This window comes from Limanda limanda, chromosome 2 (assembly GCF_963576545.1).
Source record: "Limanda limanda chromosome 2, fLimLim1.1, whole genome shotgun sequence".
NCBI classification, from domain to species: domain Eukaryota; kingdom Metazoa; phylum Chordata; class Actinopteri; order Pleuronectiformes; family Pleuronectidae; genus Limanda; species Limanda limanda.
Genome location: NC_083637.1, coordinates 24,739,117 through 24,765,593, shown reverse-complemented (window position 1 = coordinate 24,765,593; position 26,477 = coordinate 24,739,117). Strand labels below are relative to the sequence as shown.

At 41.3% G+C, this 26,477-nt stretch overlaps 3 protein-coding genes across 3 annotated transcripts; 1 reads left to right on the top strand and 2 right to left on the bottom strand.

Annotated features, from left to right (window-relative positions):
- Window positions 1-7,914: 7,914 nt before the first annotated feature.
- Window positions 7,915-12,854, bottom strand: LOC133019041 (G2/M phase-specific E3 ubiquitin-protein ligase-like). The gene is made up of 9 exons (XM_061085379.1): window positions 12,841-12,854; window positions 11,179-11,391; window positions 10,763-10,897; window positions 10,172-10,333; window positions 9,734-10,044; window positions 9,394-9,569; window positions 8,916-9,088; window positions 8,529-8,743; window positions 7,915-8,174 (listed from the first exon to the last, which is right to left on the bottom strand). The coding sequence occupies exons 1-9, from the start codon at window positions 12,852-12,854 to the stop codon at window positions 7,915-7,917; spliced, it is 1,659 nt and encodes a 552-aa protein (XP_060941362.1).
- A 1,376-nt stretch (window positions 12,855-14,230) lies between these two features.
- LOC133019031 (persephin-like) lies at window positions 14,231-14,494 on the top strand (the record flags this gene model as incomplete). The annotated part of the gene is made up of 1 exon (XM_061085367.1): window positions 14,231-14,494. A coding segment is annotated over one exon (264 nt), but the record flags the coding sequence as incomplete, so codon positions are not given.
- Window positions 14,495-15,909: 1,415 nt separating this feature from the next.
- Window positions 15,910-19,077, bottom strand: LOC133019021 (WD repeat domain-containing protein 83-like). The gene is made up of 9 exons (XM_061085359.1): window positions 18,975-19,077; window positions 18,033-18,153; window positions 17,795-17,900; window positions 17,661-17,709; window positions 17,283-17,409; window positions 17,033-17,100; window positions 16,748-16,856; window positions 16,388-16,502; window positions 15,910-16,110 (listed from the first exon to the last, which is right to left on the bottom strand). Exons 1-9 carry the CDS (start codon window positions 19,075-19,077, stop codon window positions 15,910-15,912), a joined length of 999 nt encoding a protein of 332 aa, XP_060941342.1.
- Between the last annotated feature and the right edge of the window lie 7,400 nt (window positions 19,078-26,477).

Sequence of the window (26,477 nt, the reverse complement as noted above, 5' to 3'; positions counted from 1 at the left end):
CTTCCCATAAAATGGCCGCACGTGCTCCAAAATGACCTTGGTCGCCTCAAACCGTGACAAGGCTCCGTACAAACCTGGTTGCTTGGATGCCAAATGCAAGCAAAGTTGTACATAATGTTCAGAATCTGGTGACCACTTGGCAGCTTGGCGCCAGTGATGATGGCATCTGTATGGGTGATGCTGGCACCCAGACCAAAGACCAGGTCTGGGTGCTCGGGCGGGTGTAATGTAATGGTGGCGTCATCTTGTGAGAGCTGGATCCTTTTGCAGGTGTTGTTGGTATTACGACCCTACTAATCCGGCCTGGGGCTCCGCCCCTCTGTGCTATGCTGTTGCCTGTTTTACACTTTTGTTTAATACCTTACTGACCCCTCGACACATTGCACAACACTTTCCTTTTAACTCATTCTAGTTCTAGTCTCTTGCGTGCCTCGTGGCACATAAGGCCTCCTTTTAACTCATTATACTTATAGATATCTGGACACTCTTTAATTATAACTTGACAGAAAATAAAACACAATGCACAACAATACCGGGAGAGAAACCTTGTGGCTTCAAAATAGGTTGGAAGAACACAACAAATGTCAAGAGGAACCTGAAAGTGAAAAACCCTGCAATTTATGCCACGGTAAATAAGCGAGTACCTGTCAATGATAATTAGCTAATGTTAACTAGTTATTAGAATATATTGGCCAACGTTAAGTTCACTTCAAAGGGGCAGTCGAGTGTATAGGTTGTGTCAGCTTTAAAAGCTAGCTGGTAATTTTCGATTGAAGCCTCCCGTACACGCGATACAGAACATTGTGTTTTAATGGCGTGTATCAAACTTTGATAGCCTTGGCAAATGATATCCAAAACTTTTAGCTAGCTAACGTTAGCTAACAATGAGGTAGCATAGCTAAGTTATACTAGCTAGCTAGTAAACAGTGTGCAGTTCCACCTCTAGATCACCACGTATCGTAATATATGTGCCCCTTTGTTTCATCTTTTTCACGATGAAGCCTGTGATGTAAGCTATGGCTGCCTCCTTGTACTCAGACAGATTGTCAACATCTGGAAAGTGAGAGAACACATCATTCTAAGGTACAAGGACTTCCACAAGCTCCACATCAACCCTGCGTGCAATATTAACAGCTGCAGGTGTTGAGTCAAGAATGGTGGTATTGTCAAGAAGGAGACAGTTACCTGTGCCCCTTTTCACCTGGTGCCTCACAAAGAGGCGTTTAAATGCCCCTCGGAACTGACTTACATTGGGGTTGTTGTTTTAACCTCCACATGCTCTGATAGCAGAGAAGAACAGCTCCAAGTGGTCCTGACTGAGTTTGTAAGTCAGAATGTATCTGCATGGGGCAGCTGGCTGCTCGACCAGGTCTTCGTATGTGCCCATGACACTTCTGCAACAAGCAATGAACCCATAGATGAGTGTCTTTTGAGTTGAATACAAGTAGACAAGTCTGTTGCATTTGTCTTTAACTTTAAGACCTTGGAGAAGTGACTTGGTTTCATCAAGAATGGCTTTGGCAAGGTGTTTAGTTGCTGGTTTGATGGGTGCTTTCTGTCCTATTCCAAGTGGGTTACGGTTGTTAAGGACATCAAAGGCTGCATCAATTGTGCGCAGAAACTGAGCCGTGGCAGAACATCCACTGAACTGTGATTATTTAAGATCCTGCTCACAATAGTCAAGGGCATCAGCCACACTGCGACTGAAGAGCTGGGCTGCAAGATGGACTTTCATTTTTTGATTGCGCCACTGAATGTGCGCAATTTTTAATTTGTTGCCGAGACGCAAGCCTTCCTTTTACTGAAGTTTGTTGAGCTCCTCAATGTACTGCCACTTTATCTGCTGGCCATCTTTTCTAACCACAACCTCAACAGTCGACAAAACATTTCGAAGAAGTTTGAGCATGTGACATGGATCCAAGAGCACAAAGATTTTTTGTGTGTGATCCTGAGGATGGATAAAGTAAGATCTCATGTCAATGATGTCTAGGTTGGCACCAAGCTCTCTGATCATTGTGAAGTTTTGATCGGAACCATCACATGTCAAGGATACAATCCTAACTCCTATTTCATGGAGCATAAAAAGGCTCTCTCGGATGAGGTTTGCTCTCTCTGCTCCTGTCATGCTGTTGATAAGGAAGTAAGCAATGGGAATCTTCCAGGACTCATTGATTGTAACAACCATAAGAACCAATGCTTGTGTTGCCACAACATTTTCCATCTCACCAGCACCGATGTCAACATAGCCATAAATGTTGTCCCCACCGAACTCTGTTTGCTTATGAATGTACATTTCATCCATCATTATTGCACAAACTGTGTCTTTTCCGTCCTTTTGCTCAGCAACATGTTCTTTTAAAGCTATGAATGAAGCAGCAGTAAATCCGGGTTCTGCAGAGATGCTACTGTACCAATTTCGGATGGTCTGAGGATTGGTCCAAGGATTCTGAAAAGACTGCTTTTTTTCTCTTTTTTTTTTCTCTTTTGCAGTCTCTGAAAGATCTCTCTGGGAACATCATCTAGGCCATTAAGAAGAGAGGCACACTCACTTGAAATTAGGAGTTTGTTTTGAAGAACAACTATAATATGTTTCAAGGAAAAAACTCTTGCCTTCAGTCCCCTAGTCATCTGCAAGTTCATCCTCAGCTTCTTGCGAGCTGCACACAGCTTTTCCTCTGCAGCAGAAGCTTTCCGTTTAAGTGCTCTTGGAGACTGAGAAATGGTGTAGCTGTGATCACTCGTAAAGCAGCCAGGAAGCTGTGTTAAAACTGTACGAGAGTGATCTAAAGCTGAGTCTGTACATCTTCCAGTAGGATTTTCTGCCTGAATGCTGTTACCCACAACAACAGAGTCACTTACATTAACTGTCAGAGGAATGTCGTTGTCCATTGCATCTTGAGGAACAACAGCCTGTTCAGGTGTGTCTGCAATCATAACAACATTGCCCTGATTGTCAGTAAGAAATTTGCCACTACTGCCTTTGTCTACATCTGCAAACTCCTTAGTGATTTTTCAAACAGGAATGTCACTTACCCCCATTATACTTACCTCTCCCTCTTTGCCCTTGGAGGCTGAGAAAATGGTAGGCACAGCGGTGTTCTTCAGGCATGCCCTTCGCTACAAAAGGCTTGTGTGTTCTGTAGATACAAAAATCTGTATGCCAATGTGGTTTAAAATGTATGGTAAATAGAGTAGAAATGTAAAGTACACAGTTCATGCTAAAATTGTAGTTGCTATGTAACAATCAAGTTGCTTGTTTTCTCAGAAGTTATTAAAACATTTATGTGTACCCTTTTGTCAATGCTCAAGTGTTGACTGCAGAGACGAGAATTCTTATTCGGAATCCAGTTCTGTCTCTTCATGTTGATCACCCACAGGTCTAGCCTATCAGGATCACCTAGAGTAAAACTACACAAACAAAGAATATGTAAAAAAACATATCTGTCAGATTACCATCTTCATTCTTATGTATATGGAAACAATAAAATGTCAATAACTTCAGTCTTTTTAAACATCCCAGTTAATCATCTGTTGCATTGTCTCTTAATGTGTTATTACGGGCCTATTTGTTACACTTATATTTGAAGCTATTTCATATTCATATAGTTACTATTTCATACCATATTCACGTTTCTAACACACAAGTGAGATAAGTTTAATAGAGTTTGAAAGTGGACAATTATGGAACACAAACTTAGTATTCTACGGTGGTCCTGAGAGCTCAACGAACAGCAACTTAAGAAAACACATGCAAGTTGACAAAACACAAGCAAAGTAAGAAAACATCTTCATCAATTTCACTGCACAACACAACACATTACAGAAATACGCAGCAAATACAAAACGTGCGCAGCAAATACACAAATGCGCAGCACCGCACTGCAAATAGAGAAACGCTCAGCAAATAGAGGAGAAACGACAACGGAAGTGTTTCCAGAGGACAGCTAAAAGTGATGGACACTGCTGCCACAGGAGACACAAAAACGTCCAATACACCATACAAATTCGATTCCACACATGGGTCGGTGTGTGTGTGTGTGTGTGTGGCGAGCGCACCGGCTCCGGGTCTCCGACCCCGCCCACTTGCTCAGAAGAGGGGGCAAAATGTCTCTTTTGATACTAAAGGTTTCCTACCCCTGCACACTATGGACAATACACTGCCTCACAAACAGGGGCTTGCTTGTTAACGCTGTTTATTAAGTTTAACAGGAGAAGACGGCATGTCTCTAGATCGGACCCTCTTCCGTGCTCAGAACTCACTGTGGGTCCCTCCGAGCGAATGGGCGGGGTCGGAGCCCCGGGGCCGGTGCGGTCGCCACACACACACACGCACCACACACGCACGCACACACACACTCGCCCGCTCCTGGTATTTCATGATGGCCTGATACAGTGATGATGAACGTGACGTTCACGTTAATAATATGAAAACTGATTCGTTCAGCGTTTGCGAAAAATATGCACAACACTGTCCTGTACAGCAACTGGAGAGGGGCTGACGAGCCGCATTCGGCTCCAGAGCCGCGGGTTGCCGACCCGTGTGTGGAATCGAATTTGTATGGTGTATTGGACGTTTCTGTGTCTCCTGTGGCAGCAGTGTCCATCACCTTTAGCTGTCCTCTGGAAACACTTCCGTTGTGGTTTCTCCTCTATTTGCTGCGCGTTTCTCTATTTGCTGCGCAGTGCTGCTTATTTGTGTATTTGCAGCACGCTTTTTGTATTTGCTGCGCACTTTTTGTATTTGCTGCGCATTTCTGTAATGTGTTGTGTTGTGTTGTGAAATTGATGAAGATGTTTTCTTACTTTGCTTGTGTTTTGTCAACTTGCATGTGTTTTCTTAAGTTGCTGTTCGTTGAGCTCTCAGGGCCACCGTAGTATTCACTGAAACCACAGATGACACATCATCAAGTGAAACAAATATATATATATATATAATAATAATTTTTATTACACTTGCCAGATGTATATAGCCTTAACATTAACAAATAGGGTTAGCCTCGATAAAAAACTCAAGCTTAAGAGATAATATAGCATCATTTAAGCTTTTATTCCTGTGACCACGCTAACATATGTGCGTAGTAGTTTTATGTGACGCCCCAACATTGAGCGCTGTAACTAATAATCCCCAATTCTACATTGAAACACTTCTCCACTATGTCTAGAGTGCGCACCGATTTACTGTGACTAGCATTCACGCTCCATAATGCAGCATCAGGACCGCATCGGGCTGTGCTGCTCAACGGCAAACCTACAGCCCATGCGGCGAACACAAGCTTACACAACATTAGCTTAATCTCGACATAAGCTAACAAACCATGCACCGTGTGCTATGAGGGGCCGTGAGGGACATTATTCAGAATACCCTCTCACACACACAACTGAAAAGCTCTCACACACACAACTGAAATGCTCTCACACACACTACTGAAAAACTATACGCTTACACACACAACTGAAATGCTCTCACACACACTACTGAAAAACTACGCTCTCACACACACAACTGAAATGCTCTCACACACACTACTGAAAAACTATACGCTCTCACACACACAACTGAAATGCTCTCACACACACTACTGAAAAACTATACGCTCTCACACACACAACTGAAATGCTCTCACACACACTACTGAAAAACTATACCCTCTCACACACACTACTGAAATGCTCTCACACACACTACTGAAAAACTATACCCTCTCACACACACTACTGAAATGCTCTCACACAAACAACTGAAAAACGCCGCTCTCACACACACACACACACTACTGAAAAGCTCTCACACACACTACTGAAATGCTCTCACACACACTACTGAAATGCTCTCACACACACTACTGAAAAGCTCTCACACACACTACTGAAATGCTCTCACACACACTACTGAAAAGCTCTCACACACACTACTGAAATGCTCTCACACACACTACTGAAAAGCTCTCACACACACTACTGAAAATCTCCCACACATACTAGTTAAATGTGCTCATATACACAACTGAAATGCTCTTGCATAGTATTGTGGAATATAATGGTTCAGTGGTGAATACGAGCATTACAATTAAAAAGGAAGGCCTTCCTTTCAACTGAAGGAAACAGGAAGTCCACACCAGGAAGTGCATATGCTTTTACTGGATTTGAAGTAGTACTTCAACCACAATGCATGTTCACCTGATCCTCCTTGTTTTTCTCATCCAAACTTAATTTTTTGAGGTGAGAGGCAATGAAGAGGATATTGTAAGTTTTTTTACTAGTGCTCTGCAATGCATTGACTCATTGCAAAGAGAGGAGTCCAACAATTTCGGTCAGGAGAGGCTTTATAGAGAGCTTGATGATCATACACGAACTCTATCTGCATTTCTTGCTGTGTCCAGATATAATCATGATGATAGTGATGTGAGTAATCTACTAGGATCATTGTATAGATGCTTTCGCAACTTGAAGAACCCTATACAGACACAGACAAACTCTGGGAGTTGAGCCATTAAGATATGCAATATTGTCAAATCAAGACCTGGACAGCGTTGTGACTAATATACTACAGAACACTCCAAATGCAGGTGAAGCATACGTTCTTGGAAGCCTGAGATCACGTGGCTTAAGGGTTCAGCGTTGGCGGGTCAGACAGAGCCTCGATCAAGTGGATCCCATCGGGCGGTCATTTAGACGCCGTCATGCCATACGCCGAAGGATCTATAGTGTTCAGGCCCCCAACCAATTATGGTAGGTTGACATTGTAACTGTTTTGTATTATCAATAAAGGTAATCAACACTTTGATATACTTGCAAGCTTTACCTATATATTTTTTTATTTAATGTACTTTATATCTCCCAACAGGCATTTTGACGGCAACCACAAGCTGATTAGATGGCGGATGGTCTTTCATGGCTGTGTTGATGGCTTCAGTCGGACCATTATATACTTACGGTGCTTATCTAACAACAGAGCCTTAAGTGTCTTGTCATTATTTTTGGGAGGAGTAGAGAACTTTGGTTTGCCCTTACGGGTCAGATGTGATCATGGTATGGAAAATATACGTGTTGCTCATTTTATGTTGGAGAGAAGAGGACTGAACAGTCGGAGTGTTATTACAGGTGTTTCAGTGCACAACCAAAGGATTGAGAGACTATGGGCAGAATTGAATAGAGTTGTATCTAGACACTTTATTAATATTTTTAACTTCATGGAGGAACAGGGTATACTTGATTCATTGAATGAACTACATCTATTTTGTCTGCATTATGTTTATTTACCAAGAATTGAAAGGGCAGTAACCGAATTTATCAACCAGTGGAACAACCATGGACTGTCCACACAAGGGGGGGCGACTCCTCTTCAGCTGTGGCATACAGGGGTCATAAACAATGTAGGAATCCATCCCATTATAAATGACATTTTTGATGACCATAACTACTATGGCATTGATGAAGAAGGGCCATTACCTGAACTTCAAACCAATAATAATGTTAGAATTCCAGACATTGATGTAACCATTAATGAGACCACAATGAACAGTATTCAACAAGTGAATCCACTTGAAAATGATGGGAACCATGGAATAGATGTGTTTTCTTCTCTTCTGCATTTTCTTCTATGAAAAACATGGGAGTTATGTAAGGTTTTGTTGACAGTTATGTTAAAGTTTTAACATTGTTTTATTAAAACAAATTAACATAAACATTTGTTCAACATATTTTTTCCAAAAAGACAGACTGAGAGACAAGCTGAGACTGAGACAGGCAGAGGGAGAAACAGACAGACACATAAGAGACGGACGGATAAGAGACAGACAAGGGGAGATGACTCAATATACTTTAACAATTGAAAACGTAACTGCAGACGGCAATATCAGTGTGAGGGGAAGAACAGTTGTATTTTTTTTCCTTTTTCATAGACAGAGCATACGTTTATGCCCTGCCAAACCCATATGAGTTCCCTAAAGCGAAGTCGAACTTTTCCTTAAACTGTTGATATGACACATGTAGTGGCAACTTGATGCAGTTGACACATGTGTTGGCCAGAGGGAACATCGGTGTACAGGAGAAGTCGTCATCTTCCTTCTGAATGAACTGGACAGAGGGAGTTGGAGAAAAGCCAATCGGTGGTAGCACAGATGCTCCAGTTGCAAAGGACAATATTTTTTGTAGTTTGGATGGCCCTTCTCCCTCTATAAAAACAGGAAAAACATTGTAAGTGATAGTTGGTCCAATTAACATATATATGAAACAGCAACTCATATCAGTTGATATTAAATAAATTGTCAAACAAGAGTATTGTACTTGAAAAAACTGAATAACTCTTATAGCAATATATTTATGAAACACCTTTCATCTTATAACAATCTCAAGGTGCTACTTGATGACATTACAACCAAGAAAGTAAGTAAGTTCAAGCTATATCGTTTTGTTATACAACTATGTTTTGTAAAAAAAAACACACAAAAAAGCACAAAAATAAAAAACAATAACAGTAAAATATAAATGGACACATAGGTTTACTTTTACACTAAACTGTCAATTACCCTCTGCATCCTGGAGATAGTCTCTCCAGAAGGTAACAACTATCTCCTCAGCAGCTCTCGTGTTGCTCCCTTCTGGAGACAGCCAAATTCTGAAAACATCATCCACCTGGTCAGCAGTCAGAGTGCTTGGCTCATAGCAGAACAGGGGGCGAAAGCTGTCTGGATGCCTTTGGATTTTCTCCAGAACCCCAAGAGTTTTCAGTCCTTCACTGAATCTGTACAAATAACATGGAATTTTGCAGAATTTAATTAGGGTTACTAATTCACTTGTGCATTGTTAATTTGCTTAGTTTTATATAAAAATAATATATTTTTTTTGGTCTATGACTAAAATTCTGATTGCTATTCTGATTAATCTGACTGCAAACAACCAACACCTCTGAATACCTTTGAAATGGACCTTGAACCCTGTAGATGACCTGGAACATGACAATGTCATGTACCAGCAAATCCCTGTCTCCTATAGATCGCATAGGCCTCAGACATCCTGCATTGGCCAAGTAGTCAAGTAGAGGTTCCTTTGTCATCTCAAGGTCCTCAAGGGTTGTACTTTCAGATACCTAGCATCACAAGGAGCATCAGGACGGTTTGTTATGGAGGCTACTTATTAGTAAGAACCCAGACACTGGACGTCTGCATAATTACCAAGGGTGTCCAAGGGTGCCCTAACTTCTTTTCTTCCACATAGCTACAATGTGATAAACAATAAGGAAAATACACTTTGCTGACAACCTATAGGAAGTGAGCATTCAGCAATGAGCAGACTGGGCTGGATTGGTACTCCCTCTCAAAATGGAAAACGGCAAGAGAATATTGTAATGTAACCTAATTCTAATGCAAGATAACAGTTAGACTACCAACTGACCTTATGGACTTTTTCCAAAAGTTCCATGTCAGCTATGTCTTCTAGCACTGGTTTTGCTGAACCATCAACCAGAAGAGAAAATACTGTTGGTGAGAGGAAGTTTGGTGGCGGACCGCCATGTACCAAGCTTACAGCAATGGCTCTGCCAGCTGTGTAGTATCGGTCCTCCCTTAGAGCTTCAAAACAATGGGATGAAAGGAAATGTAATATTGATAAATACATAAAGACCCAGTACCACATAAAAGCATGGATTTCATTGTGCCATTAAATAAATTGTAAATCAGTTCAAAAGCTAAAAGTTGTATGTAAAAAAATCCCCATAAATTAAAATGGTCATTACCAGCACTGTCAAGAGCCAAGTTCTTGCTGTTTTCTTTTCCCTCAAACATGGGTGACCTGGCCATGGTCTCCATTAGCAGCCTCAAGAATTCTCTCCTTGGCCCTCCTAAATCAATCCCTTCCTCATTTCTCCCCATGTCATCTGAGAATTTTACACAGATCATCAAGTTGGGGCTATAGGACACCCTTTGGAATCCTCTCACGGCTCCCTCCCAGACAGCAGAGCGATTTATATTAAATTTGCACAGTTGTTTTGTGCTAATTTTGCTTGAGAGTTCCAGCAGTATCTCTTGAACCGGGACCTTTTCTGCACTATAAAGACAACATCAAAAACAAATGATCAGATATGACAAAATAATCTTAAAATGAAATAGTTCACATCAACTATCTGATCACATCGTCCTCAAGAGTTGACACATTCTGTGTTTGTGCTACTCACATTTGACTCTCCATACTGGCAATTATAGCCTGGTTTAATTCCTCATCATCTGACGAGTCATCAGGATGAGCAGCCATAAGTGTTAAATATGAAGAGTAGTCTTCATCATGACCGCTAGTGCCAGGGTTGCCATCTCCATCCATTGTAGCAACCCTGCTGGTGCTAGGTTGATGGTCCACACCCTGATGGATTTGTGGACCATCAACTTCAAAACAGTCATCATCATTGACTGTTTCATCATCATTCTTGTCCTCAGTTGCACAACTTGTTGATCTTGTAGTGATGTGGGAACAATCATTTTCTTCATCTGAGTCGGTCTTAAAAAGAAAAGAAAGAAGACCAAAAATATATATCAAAAGCAAAAATTACAACTTTGAAATTAAATAACCATATTGGACCAAGTTATTGTTTGACCGATTCAAACAAGAAACCTTTGTTTGCGCTTTTCTCTGGTTTGATTGCTCTCAAACCTTTGCTTTAATTGAATATATATCGTATACTGCTACTAGTAATAAACAGTTTACGTTTCATTTTCGAAAGATACAATTCTATTTAGTGAAATGTATTAAAAACAAATAAAAGAAAGAAAGCAAAAGGGTCCTTGATGGTCTCACATACAGGCCTTTGGTTCTGAAAATCTTGTGGATCAGCATTGCATTCAGCCCCTGGCCCTCCTGGAGTTTAGGGGACACCAGCTTGTTGCCGCAACCCATTAGAAACTGGAGGCTACAAAGAAGATGGGGATATTACAACAACAAAAAATGCTTTTAGGCTATGTAGTTTGTTGTACGATGGTGTTAGTGTGTGTGAGTGTGTGTGTCTCTTGGTTTCTTGCTCCTACGACGAGTTATGTGACAGAGTCATGTACATTTTATAACAAATGCTATTGTATTATGTTTGTAATAATCATGATTGCACTTTGTTAACCTGTGTTTGTTCTTTAAAATGTTCTATAAATAAAGATTATTACAATATTAATTAAAAGTAAGAAAAAAAAAAGTCTTTACCTGACATCCTCTGGAATGAGCTGACCAAAACCATCTCTGATGTGTGCCATAACAGCCTGGTGGTCCCAGGCCTTCTGGAACTCAAAGGCACTGAGGATGTGCCCATGTTTGTGCAATCGTAATTTTGGACCTTGTTTGCACACTGTTTCGCATGATGGATTTGGAAGTAATATAACATCCTTGTTGAAGTGGTCATGCTGCTGTGACCTAGCTCTGAAATAAGAATATAACTCTTAAGACTACATGAAAACAGCCACTGCACGTTAAGTCATGCTACCATAGATAAATAAAATACAGAGACCACAGTCCTAGAACAACATACAAACTTGTACAAATAATAGATATCCAACATTTACTCCTTCGAGTTTAATATCGTTAATTTATTCATACAGTAGGCTAGGCTAGTGTCGTAGGGGTGAACTAGCCAGCTAGCAAACTGCACACGATGGTAATATGAGTTCAGTAAAGTTGGCAAGACATTCACAGATTCGGATCAATAAGTCTTAAGCGAAACGTTGTTAAAGCCCTTGATCTGTGACATGATTTTGGTGAGAATATACAGTATTACGGTGAGGTTATTGAATATTTTTGTAATATCTCTTTTCGGTGTTGCACTTTGTAGACGGTCCCTGCGCACTCGTTTCTCAGCAAGCTGTACATAGACACCAATGTTATGTGTCCATCACGGAGGACGAGTCATATTGATGAAAACTCGCCTGTGGCCCGTTGTCCACGTTACTACGGTGGGAATTATGCAGCGTTTGTGCTTTAAGGATCCTCTCCGTCATTACTCATGCTTTATGCATGTCAAGAGGCTTGTCTCGGTCACGTCACTTTTTCGCTGAACACAAACCAACACGTTATTTGTCGGACCCATTTGTCAACAAACCCGGTGAATCCAGCATGTCTGTTTTAAGAAGATCAGCTGCTGGAGATCAAAAGTGACGGTGGCCTTAAAAATATGTTTGAGAAAACAACTCTGCCGGTGTCATGGATTAAAGTCACGGCAGAATACCCTGAGATCGCCACAACAACACTAACAACTCTGTTTCCATTTCCGACATCATATCTGTAGTGACATCGGTGGAATCATTTTGAACTAACGAATTAATTTTTTATTTTAAATAACAAAACAAGCTCTCCAAAGCGCACAGAAGCGCATCGTGTGAGTGATGGAGCTTTGGGATCCGTTCGTCTCCGTCTTGCTGATAACTTACCACGCAATAATTAATTTGAGGCCGCGTATTAACAATTCGTTAATTTCGTTAAATAAAAAAAAATATCTGTCGATGTCACCAGAGTCCGTACCAGAGGGACTCCGTAGTGAGGCTCCGTAGCCGAACCTTAACGGGCGGTCCGTGAAAATATAGTCTGACGTCCAACCTTGTCTTCTTGTCTGCAAGTGTTCATTTTTCACAAAAGAGAGTAACGCGAGTAACGAAATAGTTAACGAAAAAGTAATCGTTACTGCTTTACTTGATTTAAAAAAATACTTTGTTACATGCTCGCGGAATTAAAGTAACGCGTTACTCCCAACACTGGCTTTAACAACGTTTAGCTTATGATTTATTGATCCGGGAAGTCCGAATCTGTGAATATCTTGCCAACTTTACAGAACTGGTAATATGAAGATAATTTCAAACTCCGACTACGTATAATTACCTTTTTCTCCTCATGCCTTTAGATGTCCATGTGCCGAAGCACTGCTGCGCTTGATAGCGGGGTGCAGGTGCACAGTTTCTCCTGACTGGACCTGCAGCAGACAGTGGCACGCCGCTGCGCTGCCGAGACGGAAAGAGAGCTGCTAGCTGGCTGTCCAGTGTATCCGCACCTGGAGCTGCTGCAACGGCCGGCTGCTGCCGAACAGTTGAGGCCTAGACAGAGTCCTGATTGCCTCCGCTGAGGCCAATATATTGTTGAGTAATGCCGTTGCTTCTTGTAAATTGGTTGAGGGCTGTTGAGCACATGGTCGAGATTCCATCCTTGATCACCTTCCTTTTTTTACTGAAACACCTTCCGTTTCAACTGAACCACCTTCCTTTTTAATTGAACCACCTTCCGTTTAAACTGAACCACCTTCCTTTTTAACTGAAACACCTTCCGTTTCACCTGAAACACCTTCCGTTTCAACTGAAACACCTTCCGTTTCAACTGAAATTTTCATATGTCTGTATGAGAGCTTTTCATATGTGCGTGTGTGAGCTTTTAATAAGTGTGTGTTAGAGCATTTCAGTTGTGTGTGTGAGGGTATAGTTTTTCAGTAGTGTGTGTGAGGGCATTTCAGTTGTGTGTGTGAGAGCGTATAGTTTTTAAGTAGTGTGTGTGAGAGCATTTCAGTTGTGTGTGTGAGCGTATAGTTTTTCAGTAGTGTGTGTGAGAGCATTTCAGTTGTGTGTGAGAGCTTTTCAGTTGTGTGTGTGAGAGTATAGTTTTTCAGTAGTGTGTGTGAGAGCATTTCAGTTGTGTGTGTGAGAGCTTTTCAGTTGTGTGTGTGAGAGGGTATTCTGAATAATGTCCCTCACGGCCCCTCATAGTGTGCAACCTATGTGAGCAACACTACCTGCTAAACATTGCTACGGTTCTAATATATAGATTAAATAAAAACCGATTTTCACTCACCGGAAGAACTTGACAACAGAGTTGTTAGACGGTCTGTTAGTACAATGAACTGAACAGCAAGCCATGGTTTGTGTCGAGTGCAGTGACGGGAATCCGCCAACATGAACCGATGAGTGGACCGAGCAGCTTGCAGGTGGCTAGCGTGGAGCTAGCGAGCAGCTAGTGATAAACTGTCAATAGACCACGCCCTTAATTATGCATAATTTTAACGAGCTTAAACGAGGGAGTTAGAAAAAAATTCACCCCCCTCAGAGTTGTCATGAAGGAATAACCTCGCGATAGAGACTAAAATCAATTTTTGTTCCAGTTCTTCCACCTCTTTAGTGTATATGTTTTGTGTTTTTGTCTAGTTAAGACTCTTTTTATATTAAATACTCTTTTTTTGTTAAAACATCTGCTCCTGGGTCCTACTGCTTCCACTTAAACCTGACACTGGGACCTCGGGCTCAGCTACGACTCGGACGAGACCGTCCTCTTCAAGTACTGCAGTGGGACGTGTCCCCGGGTTCGCTCCAACCACAACCTCACTAACCTGCTGCTCAGTGGGGTGCTGCCCCACCCAGCACCCGGGGAGCAGTGGCACAACACGCCCTGCTGCAGGCCCACCCACCACGAGGACGTGGCCTTCCTGGACAATTCGCACCGCTGGCAAAAGGTGGAGAAGCTGTCGGCCGCCGGCTGTAGCTGTGTGGGTTAGATGGCTGAGGGTAGATGGGAGAAGGGTTGAGTTGAAAGGGGAGAAAGGGAGAAAGGGAGGTGTGTATGATAGCTTGTGACGACCCAGCAATTCCAAGGGGACATGTTTGCTGCCAGTTTTTTATGTAATGTCTGTAAATGAAGAGTTTAATTTCATGATGGAAGGAAGCTGAAACCCTTTCTAATGAAATGAGAACAAAATTAACTATTGTAACGTTTAGGTGAAAAAAATCCAGTTTTTCTACTGAAAAGTGACCTTGAGTGACTCACTACGATAATAATTACTTTATTTTGATAACATTCGAGAAAAGGTTTTTACTTTATCTGTCATCTGCAAAAAATACATAATGAAATTGACGTGTGTTCTTCAAATGTAAATACTTGTACTTTAACTGTTGTTCATGTCAGCTGATTTGGACCTACTCTGAATCTTAACTTCCTGACAAACAAACAAATGTACGAAGCTGCGTAGATGCAACGTCTGGTTTGACAAACGCAGCCAAGTTCTTTAGAGTTCAGACGTATTCATCAACAAGCCAGTTAAGAAAATGTATTTATGTAAGATAAGTTATATATTTATTTGATGTTGTCCTCTATTTTGTAATGTGCTCATCTCTACATTTATTGTGTGTGAAGTTCCTAATAAAGATCAACTTGTACAGAAAGGATCAGTATATGCAGTCTGTTCATTTCGAGTGAAAAGAAAAATTACACGATTTGGAAAATGTTCATAATCAAGTTTTTTTTTATTAGAAATATAGAAAGATACAAAAATCAAGTCCTGGATTATTTCTCAAAGACAAACGAATCCCTCTTGAAGTAAATATAGATTCACATCCGGATCATTTATTGTTTAGGTCTGTGAGCAAAAGTTCAGCCTTTTTGTAAAAACTGTACAGAAACTCTCACAGACTAAAGGCTGAAATATGCTACTCCGACTCCGTTGCAGACGACCGGACGGACGGATACGGCGGACTCTTTTTCGTTTATGGTTCTTCGAAGGCTGTGGGTGCTGAAAACAATTCACCGCCAGAACAGTAGGTGGCGCAACGGAAGACAAGCTTAGAGAAGCCTACCTCATGACGTCTTTGTATGTAGAAGAAGTCGTCGATTGTTTATTTACCTCCTCCCGGCTTTCCTCACACACAGTGACAATGGCAACCAACAGACAAAGGCTGTTGATGGAGCTGCTTGACATGGAAAAGGACTTGCTTGTAATGTATTTTATGAGACGAGAACAACAAACGAATCGTAGTTGTGTTTGGGTTTTAAAGTGGCGGTATTGTGATATAGGGAATGAAACAGGAAGTCTGAGGTCCGGAAATGACGTCGTTCGAAAATGATGTTGTAAGCGGACCAATCACAGCCAAGGGGTATCCCTAGGCTCTGCGACATGCCGACGTATAGCTAGAAAAATCAGAGGTGCACGTAGAGCTCTCCGAGATGCTCAGAGAGGGTGTTCCACGTCGGCGAATGCGTTCCCACGTCCTCCTCTGGCTCCGCCCCCCATACCTGGACACGCCCCTCCATGGCGGTGAGGAGGCACGTCTCTGTGGGGTGGAAGGACAGCGACTGGACCACAGCTTCTCCCACGAACAGCTTCAAGGTCAAAGAGCCCTGGAGGTCAGAGAGTCAGAAAAAACATTAGAGGTACTTTCTAGCACTGTGATAAATATACAGACTGACCGGATTGAGATTGAATTTGATTCAACTGGAGCATCATCACATTCACATTATTTTCTACCATATAGCCACACAGGTGGGCCACAGGCTGCTGCTCTGCTGGACGGAGCTCTGTTCAGCATCAGATTTCTAGCTTTCCCCTGTCATCAGTAAATTCTGTTCACTGTTCACTGAATTACTCTTATGATAGTAAAGGAAGGTGAATGCTGACCTCAACCCGGTCCCAGCAGTAGACGTGCCCGTCCTCAGAGCAGCTCAGGACATGTGTGTCTTTATTAGTGAGACAGCAGTCCAGCTTGTAGTCCTTCATCTTATGTCCTTTAAACCTGAGAGAAACAAACGAAAGAAGGCCTCAACATTTATATGTGACAGTAAACTTCCCAGGAACCTTTTCTAATCTTTAAATTTTTCATTTTATTGCAGCTGTGTCAAGATTGATGTTGAGTCACCTCTGCAGTGTTTTAGTTGTTTTGAAGACTTTATATAAAAAGGCTTTTGTGAATTTCGATGAATGTGCTCTAATAGTGTATTCCATGTTTTATCATTTGAAACAAAACTGAACATCACTCACCTTCCCAACATTTCCCCTGTGCTCTTATCCAGTAGTAGGAGCTTTGAATCCAAACTGGAGCTCAGCGTGCACTGACCGTCTTGACTGAAACAAACGCACGTGATGGGACCTGGAACACACACAAGTTTAAGATTATGTTTATAACCAGCTCACATTTTCAGGTGTTTTTGCTTGGTGACATAACGTCACTTCCCGGTGACTTAATAATGCTTCTATTACACTGATCCTACTATTCTTGCTACTTTTTCCAGTGAATGTTATTTTCTTTAAAACATGTTGACTGACTGTTGATGAAGTCCTCGTACAGCTGACCGATCCTCATGTCGTAGCGCCTCAGATTGCCGTCCAAAGATCTGAACAGAAGATGATTTCAGAATAATGTGGATGTGAATTACTATAGTCTGTGCCTAACTACAATGGAGGGCTGATGAAACTGGGGAAACATGTTTATTGCCAGTTAAGAATTTAAGCTGCAGCAGGACAGGAGCAGTTTGTTGATTTGTGATCGATTCAAAATGCAAAAAGCTTTTCTCACCCTGTGAGCAGCTCGTGTTGCATCACCTTCAGGCTGCTGACGCCGTCCGTGGCATCGTCCAAAATCATGGCGGGCTCATGTCCTCTGGACCTGATGTCCCAGCACCTAACTGTCCCATCTATGGACCCTGGATGAAGAAACACACACAAACACACACACATCATAACAAATACATATTTTACTGAGGAAATATAAAAACATTTATTTTAGTCGAGGATCAGTATTAGTTTGATGAGCTCTTTGCAATTTAAAATAAATACGGACCACAAAACTCACCTCAGTGTTCAACTGGTAAGATATATTTAATATTACACACTGTGATAAAAACCATATATAGTGAATCATTCATTGATCGGAGGCTTTTTATTGAAAACTCACCAGAAAAGATTACATTTGGGTCCTTGTTAAACTGGACACAGTTGACTTTCTGTGAAAAGAGAGTGATGTAAAGAAAACTGGACAAATACTTCTACAACAACAGGAAACACGGAGTTATAATCCGCTGAACTGACCCCGGCATGACCTCTGAGTTTGCGTGTGACCTGTCCCGTGGGGACGTCCCACAGGATCACAGTCTTGTCTGAGCTGCAGGTGCAAATTAAGTTGTTGTCATAAGAGCTGTGGAAGAAAACAAAACACGCGGCACAGTGATTCAGTTTCTCTTCTTTCTTCACGTTTTTACACTTGACACTCATTCATTCATTTCACTAAAGCAACTGTCCTGTGGAGGACGTCTCAAAATCAACTCACCCATCAGCGTCCAGAACCTCGTATCTGTGGCCACTGTACGACTGCAGCAGGGTCCCTCTGCTCAGACTCCACAGCTTTAGAGACTTGTCACTGCCACAAGACATCAGGTAGCTCCCATCAGCTGAGCAGGGAGACAGGACACAGGCGTAAACTATTAAGAATGAGACTAAGATGGAGAGTTCACAAAGGCCTAATTACAAACTGGGAAAAGCCGGCAACTGTCTGGAGCCTAAAGAGCATTGTGTTAATGAGGACCACAATGACACCGTTGACTTGGAATCCCTCCATTTCTTTACGAGAATTTCTGACGGTCATTTCTTCAAGGATTTGTCCATAAAATGTCTTAGAATAACAAAAATGGGTCCATCGTGTTTCCATAAGTCCTGAGTGAACATGCTCAAATGACTTTTGTCTAGCAACAAATGAACAAATGTTTATTTGTTAATAATAGCAAAACAGTTTCTATGTCGTTCTGCTGTAACAGGTGTACAGCTAACACAGATCCCAAACATCACTCTAATCTATCTATCTATCTACAATGGGGACATTTGCAGGATTAAGAATGACTTTCACATCTTGCGCATGATGTTGAATCCTGGTACTGTTGAGATAGATAGATATATAGATAGAATCCTTTATTAGTCCCACAGTGGTGAAATTTGAGGGTTTTACATCAGCAGCGCAGGCACAGTGCAACAAGAACAAAAGAAAGAGCAAAACAACAAAGTAAGAAACAAAAACAACAATGAGCAAAAAGAAAAAGTCAAATAAGCAAATAAATAGTAAGTAGTAGAACAACTGAACAATAAAATTAAATAATTAGATAATTTAATTAAATAATTAAATAAATTAAATTGCAAATATTGTGTTGTGTGTTAAATGGGGTCACAGCTGGTTATACAGTCTGACAGCAGTTAAGTAGATGAGTTGGGTGTTTCTCACCGTTGAAGCGAACCGCCCTGACAGCGCCCTGCTGACAGTCGATGGTCCTGAGAAGATGCTGAGGAAGCTGGGGAGCCTTAGGTCTGGACTGAGGGAACGCCATGACACAGCCTGATCCCCAAAAAACCACAACATGCACACGTCAGCAACCACAACGACTTCCATCACAGTAGAAACTCTTCTGAACCCCTGTTAGCAAGGTTAGCATTACTTCTCTCCACAGGAACACAAAAGCACTGCATTAGTTTGTTCATTTAACAGGAATCAGGTGGAAGCTGCTAAAGAAGCCAGCTGAGTTACTTCAGTTTATGTGATTCTTGTATAAATGGGTTGAACAGTAGATTGGAACAGAACTAGCATGTTCACTGATTAGCAGATGTTTACACAGTTAACTGCTAACTAGTGCTACACACAGTTAACTTACCTAAACCAGGTTTAATATAGTGGGAGCGATGCTACTGCTGATTAATAAATAGTTGATTTATTAATATTGAAAGGAATCAAAGGTCAGTTTATTATCTGCTTTCATTCCTTTGATCCATTGATATGTTTGATAGTTCGTGCAAAACACGCTGGGTTCCGCAGTCCTGTTGAATAAAAGTTCAAACCTTATTTTCCCCTTTTTTCAGTTTTAAGTTTTAGTTAATTTTACATAAATGAAAAGTTAAAAAATACATTCAAATAGATCAAGTTTGTATATTTAAACAAAAAATGAAGCTCCTATAAAAAAAACTCTTAGACTCTACAGATTATCCATATTTGTTTCAGTTGAAGAGGTGCGCATGGATCGCAGCTACTGTTCTTTCATCAGTTTTGCAAACTCCAGAAGCTCAAAGGACACCAAGCAGATGATGAGCAGCTTCATGTGAGTATACAATACAGGATTGTAAATAAAGATGGACGGCACGTCTCCTCCACTTCCTTCCACTATCCAGAAACAAAGCCATATATACAGGATTCAAACGCTCCTATCTTGCAGCAAATGACGTCATTTGGAGCCAGAGTCTGGATAGTATTGATCGGGAATGGAAGAGCAGTAGAAAGGTCCTGCAGATACACATGCTCGACCAATCCAGAGTCCGTCTCAGTCCTTACATTTGAGAGCCATCATGCCTTCCAATTCTTAAACGCTTCAATACGAATCCAACCTGAGCTCAGCTGCAATGCTTCATTGCTTGTAAGCAAAATATGTAATTAAATAATGAAGAGAGCAGGAGTGGGTTTTATGCCTCATAAGCAATAATGTGAAACTCCACCAACAAAAGTGCCAACAAGAAACAAAACTAGAGGCAGCAGAACTGTTCGTCTACAACACGATAAAAACTAACGAAACTGAATATTAAAATTAAGGTAGAATCAGGGTCTGGAAAATGAAGCCTTTGCGAAAAAACTAAGCAAGCAAGTTGATTTTTACACTTTTCATGGTGGGTTCTTCTCCCCTGTGCCGTCTGCAGGTTGTCCTTCTCAGCAGTCGTCATCTCCTACCTCCAGAACCCACAGCCAATGTCGCTGCCATGGTAACCGAGGGCCAATCGTCAATAAAGTTTTACAGATTTAAAATTAGCTGTTGCCTTTTGTCTGACATAATGGATTAAATGTATCAGGGGGAACTGTGTGTCCTCAAGAAGTTCTATGGTGTGAATTCAAATTTAGCCTTATTTACATACATATAATTAAAGATATGCAGTCATTCAGGGGCAGATCCAGGGGTGTGACAAGCGGGACACTGGCCCCAGCTCAATTCTGATCTGCCCTGACGTGCCCGTTTCCTGTCAGTAGTCTTGTTTTCTAATAAACTAGTCACTTACAAACAACATTAACAATAGATGTGACAGTTTGTGAAGAATTTTTATTTTCCAAGCTCTTTTTGAAGAGCACAATTATCCTGAACAAGGGACAATTTTCAAAATAGCAGGGTGGGTGTAGACTCTCAGGAAACCTCCACGACTCCTAACACCCCGACAGCTTAAATACCTGGGACTCCAGATGAGAGGTGAAACGTCTTCAAGAAACTCAACCACGGCCAGTTGACCGTTTTTTTAGCACTTGGATATAATACGACCTGGATGACTGAGAATCTCCACAGATAATTAAAATAAATATAATCAATGAGATGTGGCTTTTCTCAAATGTATACAGCTAACAGCAAACAATAAATGACTTAAATGTTCACCCAACTGAATCAGGAACTGTGCATGGATGTTGGACTGATAATCTGCCTGCAGCTGCACGCGTTCCCCTTCTCTCTTTCACCTCCTCTCAGGTCATCTCTCCAGTGTCAAATATATAATAAATGCTCTTAAAAATAGTCCTTAAAAGAGAGATGTTTGATTTAGTTACCTGAAGCCACACTTGTCTCATCTCACTGAAGAGGTGCTAAATCTTCCCAAACAATAGAGTGTGAAGCAAATTGATTATTGATTATGATATTGATTTCGAGGAGCCGCTGTAACATTACTAAGTGATGGGGTCCCACTTTTCAATGTAGCTGTTGCTCAGGCTTTTTATTACCTGAGGGAAGCAGAAACAAGCTGTTAACACACTGCTGACACACATATGTATGTTATTACATTTTAACGATGCAGTTGCATAAAGCAATGCTTTTAGCCCCTCATTTGGTTTAGTCTCGTGCACAGAGCTTCACACCATTCCACTGATTTACAGGTGGCAGTAAAGTGTCAAGAAACGCAGCAATGTGCAGGAATGATAAATACGGATGGCTAACTATGAGATTTGTTTTTTAGATTTATTTTTTTAATGAAAAAGGCTGTGTGCTGTGACTGGAAACAATGCTGATGAGAGTGCTGACAGTGAACCAAAACATTTAAGTCGTGGGCCAGAAAACCAAAGTGAAGTCACAGAGAAAGACTGTGATGCTCCAGATAAGGTAAAGGGAACCGCGAAACAACTTTCACATACATGTAGTCACGTTATGTTTACACATTTAACACAAGGGGAAATATTCATCCAGCCCACACGTAAAGCAGGTTTATATAAAATTAGATGTGCGTCACAGCTGATATAATGCTGTACTTCAGTGAGGGCTGTCTGGCTGTGTTGAGATCCCCTCCAGGGCCGTCGGTGTCGACACTGTCTGCAGCTGATCAGCATTGAAAACTTTGCATGTAAGAGTTCATCAAAGTTGAACCCTTTGTGCTGGCTCTCCTAACATTGCCCACATTTTGTTGGAGTGCGTGTCTCGAGCCAGTTTGCGCTTATTATTTGCTCAAGGTCTAATATTTCAACTGGAGTGAGAGAAGCGAATTTCGCGTCTTTTAATCTTTGCATAGACCTTGTGTAATGTAACTTAATGATGTCATTTCATCGCGTGAAAATTAGCTTTTGGTGTAAACGCAACAAGCGAGTGCAATAATCACAGCATTTTGATTTTAACACACTGCGTTTGCCACTATTAGCGCTGGTGTGACTGAGGCCTGTTCTTAATCTCAGAGTGTGATTTTAAAGTATGAATGATACAAACTCTGAATGTCTTCTGTGCACTCTGGCTCTCTGTGATTACATTAGTGGGGACGCAGCCCTCTCAGCTTTCATCACATCCAGGATACAGTAAGCAGGCATTCGGTTTCATAAAAAGGTTGACATGACACACCTCGTGTTCTGATAGAAACTGGCACTTAGAGTCTGTCTAACACACACACACACACTCACTTTGGCTCCCACAAAAAGCAGCCAGTAGATACTATAACACATCATCCTCATCGCAGCCGAACTTGTCATCATCCCCAATGAATATTTAATTCCTCTCCCCCTTGCCGGCCTTCTCATCAAATGTCTGCTATTAATGCACTGCAGATGTCGGGTGCACTGCACCTCCCTGCACCTCCTCCCTCCTCCCTCCTCTGCTCCACAATGACTTGTGTCCTGGCCAATGCATTATGACTTGTAGGGGTGACTCAGGCCGGGCTGCATGCCACTGGAGTTTGGGGTGACATGAACAGAGAGAGGTTATATCAGGTGACGCACTAAAGCAGCAGAACCCGACATGACTCAGTCACAGATTATTGGCAAGATTTCCCCAAATCATTTTCATAAAAGAAACTCTGAATAAATTCTCTAATGGGCATTTACACATGGACATGTTGAATGGGCTGACCTCGTGCAATGGAGAACTGCCTTGAGGTTATCAAAGCTCCATTTGCAAGTGGCAGTGCAGGTAGTAGCCAATCAAATCATGTTTAAATCACACATGTTTATATAAAGATGGAAGATGCTTCACTTCCTTCTGCCAAGAAGAAATAAAGACACAATATCATGGATACCAACAGGGACATCGTGCACATTTGGAACAAGAGTCTGTGCAGTAAAGCAATTGGAGGACGGAGATGTGGTCTTGAAGTCCTGTCATGTATGTGCTCGACCAATCACAAGTCAGTCCAAGCTGTCAATCATGATGTTTCACACCATTTAATTAGCCTCAAATGAGCAATTAAAACCTAATTAATCTGAAAATTGAACAAAAATCAGTGTGAATAAGAACTACTATAGGTGACACACACCATCTTTGAGAAAAATCATCTGACGTGTACTTTGACTTTTTATTCTATTAAAATGGAGGAGGCAGGATTTCTGAGCTGTAGTACAGTCAGCCACCAGGTACTGATCGAGACACTTTAGCTTCACTTTTGGAGAACATCATGTCGTCCATCTTTATATACTACCTTTGAAATACTCAAGCCAATCAGATCACATTAGGAACATACAGGTCCTGGGGATTTTTCTTTTTTCTTGTGTAATGCTTTAGCATGTAATTAACAACTAGGATGGCACTTCAGAACAAAAGTCGGCAATAGTGTCTGTCACAAGTGGGAAAATGTGATTGGTTGTTGTTGTGATGCTGCATGATGTGCATCAGGTTCTCCCACCATCAAGCATTGATGTAACAGCTCTGTTACAGTAAGACAACAGAAGTCAATAAAAAATATTGTGTGTGATATTGATTTTGCCGTTTAATGAAGGTGTGGAAGCTTCTCATGGGACGATTACTCTACACACCAACTGGTTTTAAAAACCTTCCACAATTCAACATTTTGTTGGGGACCTGTTCTAATCCCTCACGGACCCTGATGGGTCCCTGGAATACAATTTGGGAGTTACTGAGCTGCTGTGTGAAGCCCACAGGTTGTGCTTTGAAAGCATCAGTAAAGGAAGTCATTGATACATGCTGAGAAACAGCTGTTCACATAAAATCATAGTAGCTTATTAGCAAATTGTATGATAATGATTCCTGTGGGAAAAGTGGTTGCAAAAGAAAGAAACAACAGTTTAGTCAAGAAATGCAAATGAGGTGAAGAAAGACTGTGATGCATTTCTTCAACATGGAGCCATGTGTTCTGAAGCTGAGCGACGAGGTGATTTGATGGAGCCGTTGACCCCGGTGTGCTGCTGTTTGCTTCAGACAGATGCTGAGCCGAGTGGCTCACACTAATTGGCTGCATCTCATCCAGACTAAATGCCAGCAGATGAGCACAGAGCGGAGCAGCTGCCATTAAAAAGCTGTGCATTGAGTAGAGCTGCAGCTCTAAGACAAGGGCTCTCTTTCACCCAGGAGTGGAGGGTACATGGAGCCACAGCCCTGACCTGTGTATGAGGAACATGCAGCAGGACGCCACGGTCTCAAACTGTGCACGGGGACGGGGAGACAGGCGAATGCCAACAGTGCTGAGGGGAGAGGAGAGAAATAATGATGCAGTTCACCTTTTAAAGCTTCAACTGGAAAGAGGAGACAAAGTGAGAACAATGAACAGCAGAGGAGCAGAAAAGAGTCATATCAAGATTAGATTAGTAGAAGTCTTGGTGTGGTTTCGTAAAATCAACATAAAATATCAGCAGCGACATCACTCTAAATTTTTACCTCCACCAACCAGGTTATGTTTTTCATCTGCATGTGTGTGTTTGTTTTTTGTTGTTGTTTGTTAGCAGGATTATGCAACAAATGGAAAGATAACCACCAGGATGTGGTTTGTGTGGGCAGTGGAAGAATCAAATCCACGAGTTTTCAATTTCTTTAAAGCAACACTATGTATCTTACTGAGCAACAGCGCCCTCTGGTGATAGACTGTGTCGGGCACTGTCACCGAGCGACCAAACGGTTTTCATGTAGAGACAAAGACAAAGCTTGAATAATGTGATGACTGCGTCGTCCCACTCACTGAACTGACACACAACTGGATGGTGGACATTATGATCAGCTGCCTTCTGAAGCTGAGGAGCTGCCGCTATAAGTAGCTCTTAGACGGCACTTACCGATAGCACTTTGTAGTCTGGCTTTCTTGAAGAGAATTATACTTTGTGGATTCTTGTTCTGGGTTTGTGTCCTCATGGTTGAATGCACGTATTGTAAGTCGATTTGGATGAAAGCGTCAGCTAACTGTAATGTAATGTTTAATAAAACCTCCAAACTCTGTTGAAATTCTTGATAGTTTAAAAGTTCCCTCACTGAATATCAGACATAACCACATGGTTTTTAATGACTTAAGTCGTTTTAACTGATCTTCAGTTCAGCATTACTCTTGAACTTGCTGGACCTGATTCTACCAGTTTGAGGTGCGAGGAGGAGCAAGAACAAGCATTAGGGGATGAAGAGCAGAACAGTTTTCCATTCTCCAAGTCAATGTACCATCACACTAATTTTGAAGCTGCTGTTTTGACACAAAAAAGTTGCATTGTTAATTAATATTTAATGAGACGATTTTCAACATTTTCGTGATTTCTCAGAAAATAATTCATGGATCTACTGGACTCACACTGAGTGTGTGCAATTGATGCAGATCCAAATAAAAATCCAGATCTATTTAAATTTATAAATTGTTTTAAAAAGGTCAGAGGGAATTATTTTAGTATTGAAAAGCATTTCATTGTGTCAAGTGATTTTTTTTGAATTCATACTCTCCCACTCTCAGTTCTTTATCTCATACACACATGCGTTCATAACACACTGCATTTTATCTCTATTTGGATATAAAACTAATGACAGAGAACATATATACTGCCAGATGTGAATTTGTGTACTGGCTCCAATACTTGTAAATATATCAGCTTGTGGTGTAAACACTGTATTTCTTAATAGCCATGGTTGTATACATTTATCTTGATGAAGATTCACTGGGCCCACACACACACACAGTGTGTCCACCAGCAGTAAACAATATCATTGTGTCCCATGAGTCTTTAGTCATTGTCACACCATCACAGCCTCATGGGAGGTGTTGCAGTCGGACAAAAACTAAATTGGCTTATCTTTTCCTGCCTTTGTTAAAGTGTTTAAATGTTTTATTCCAGAAGCTCAGAATAAGCACAGAAATGTCTGTAAATAATAGACTTGTATAACCTGGTAGCTGGAGACACAAGTCAGGAGCTAATCTGCTCTGTCTGGAGGTTTAAGTTAGTCATTAGTTATAAACCTGAAGAGATGAAACAACATTTCCAACTCTCTGAGCCCAATATCATTAATATTGCACATGGTCAACTCTAATTTGAACTACA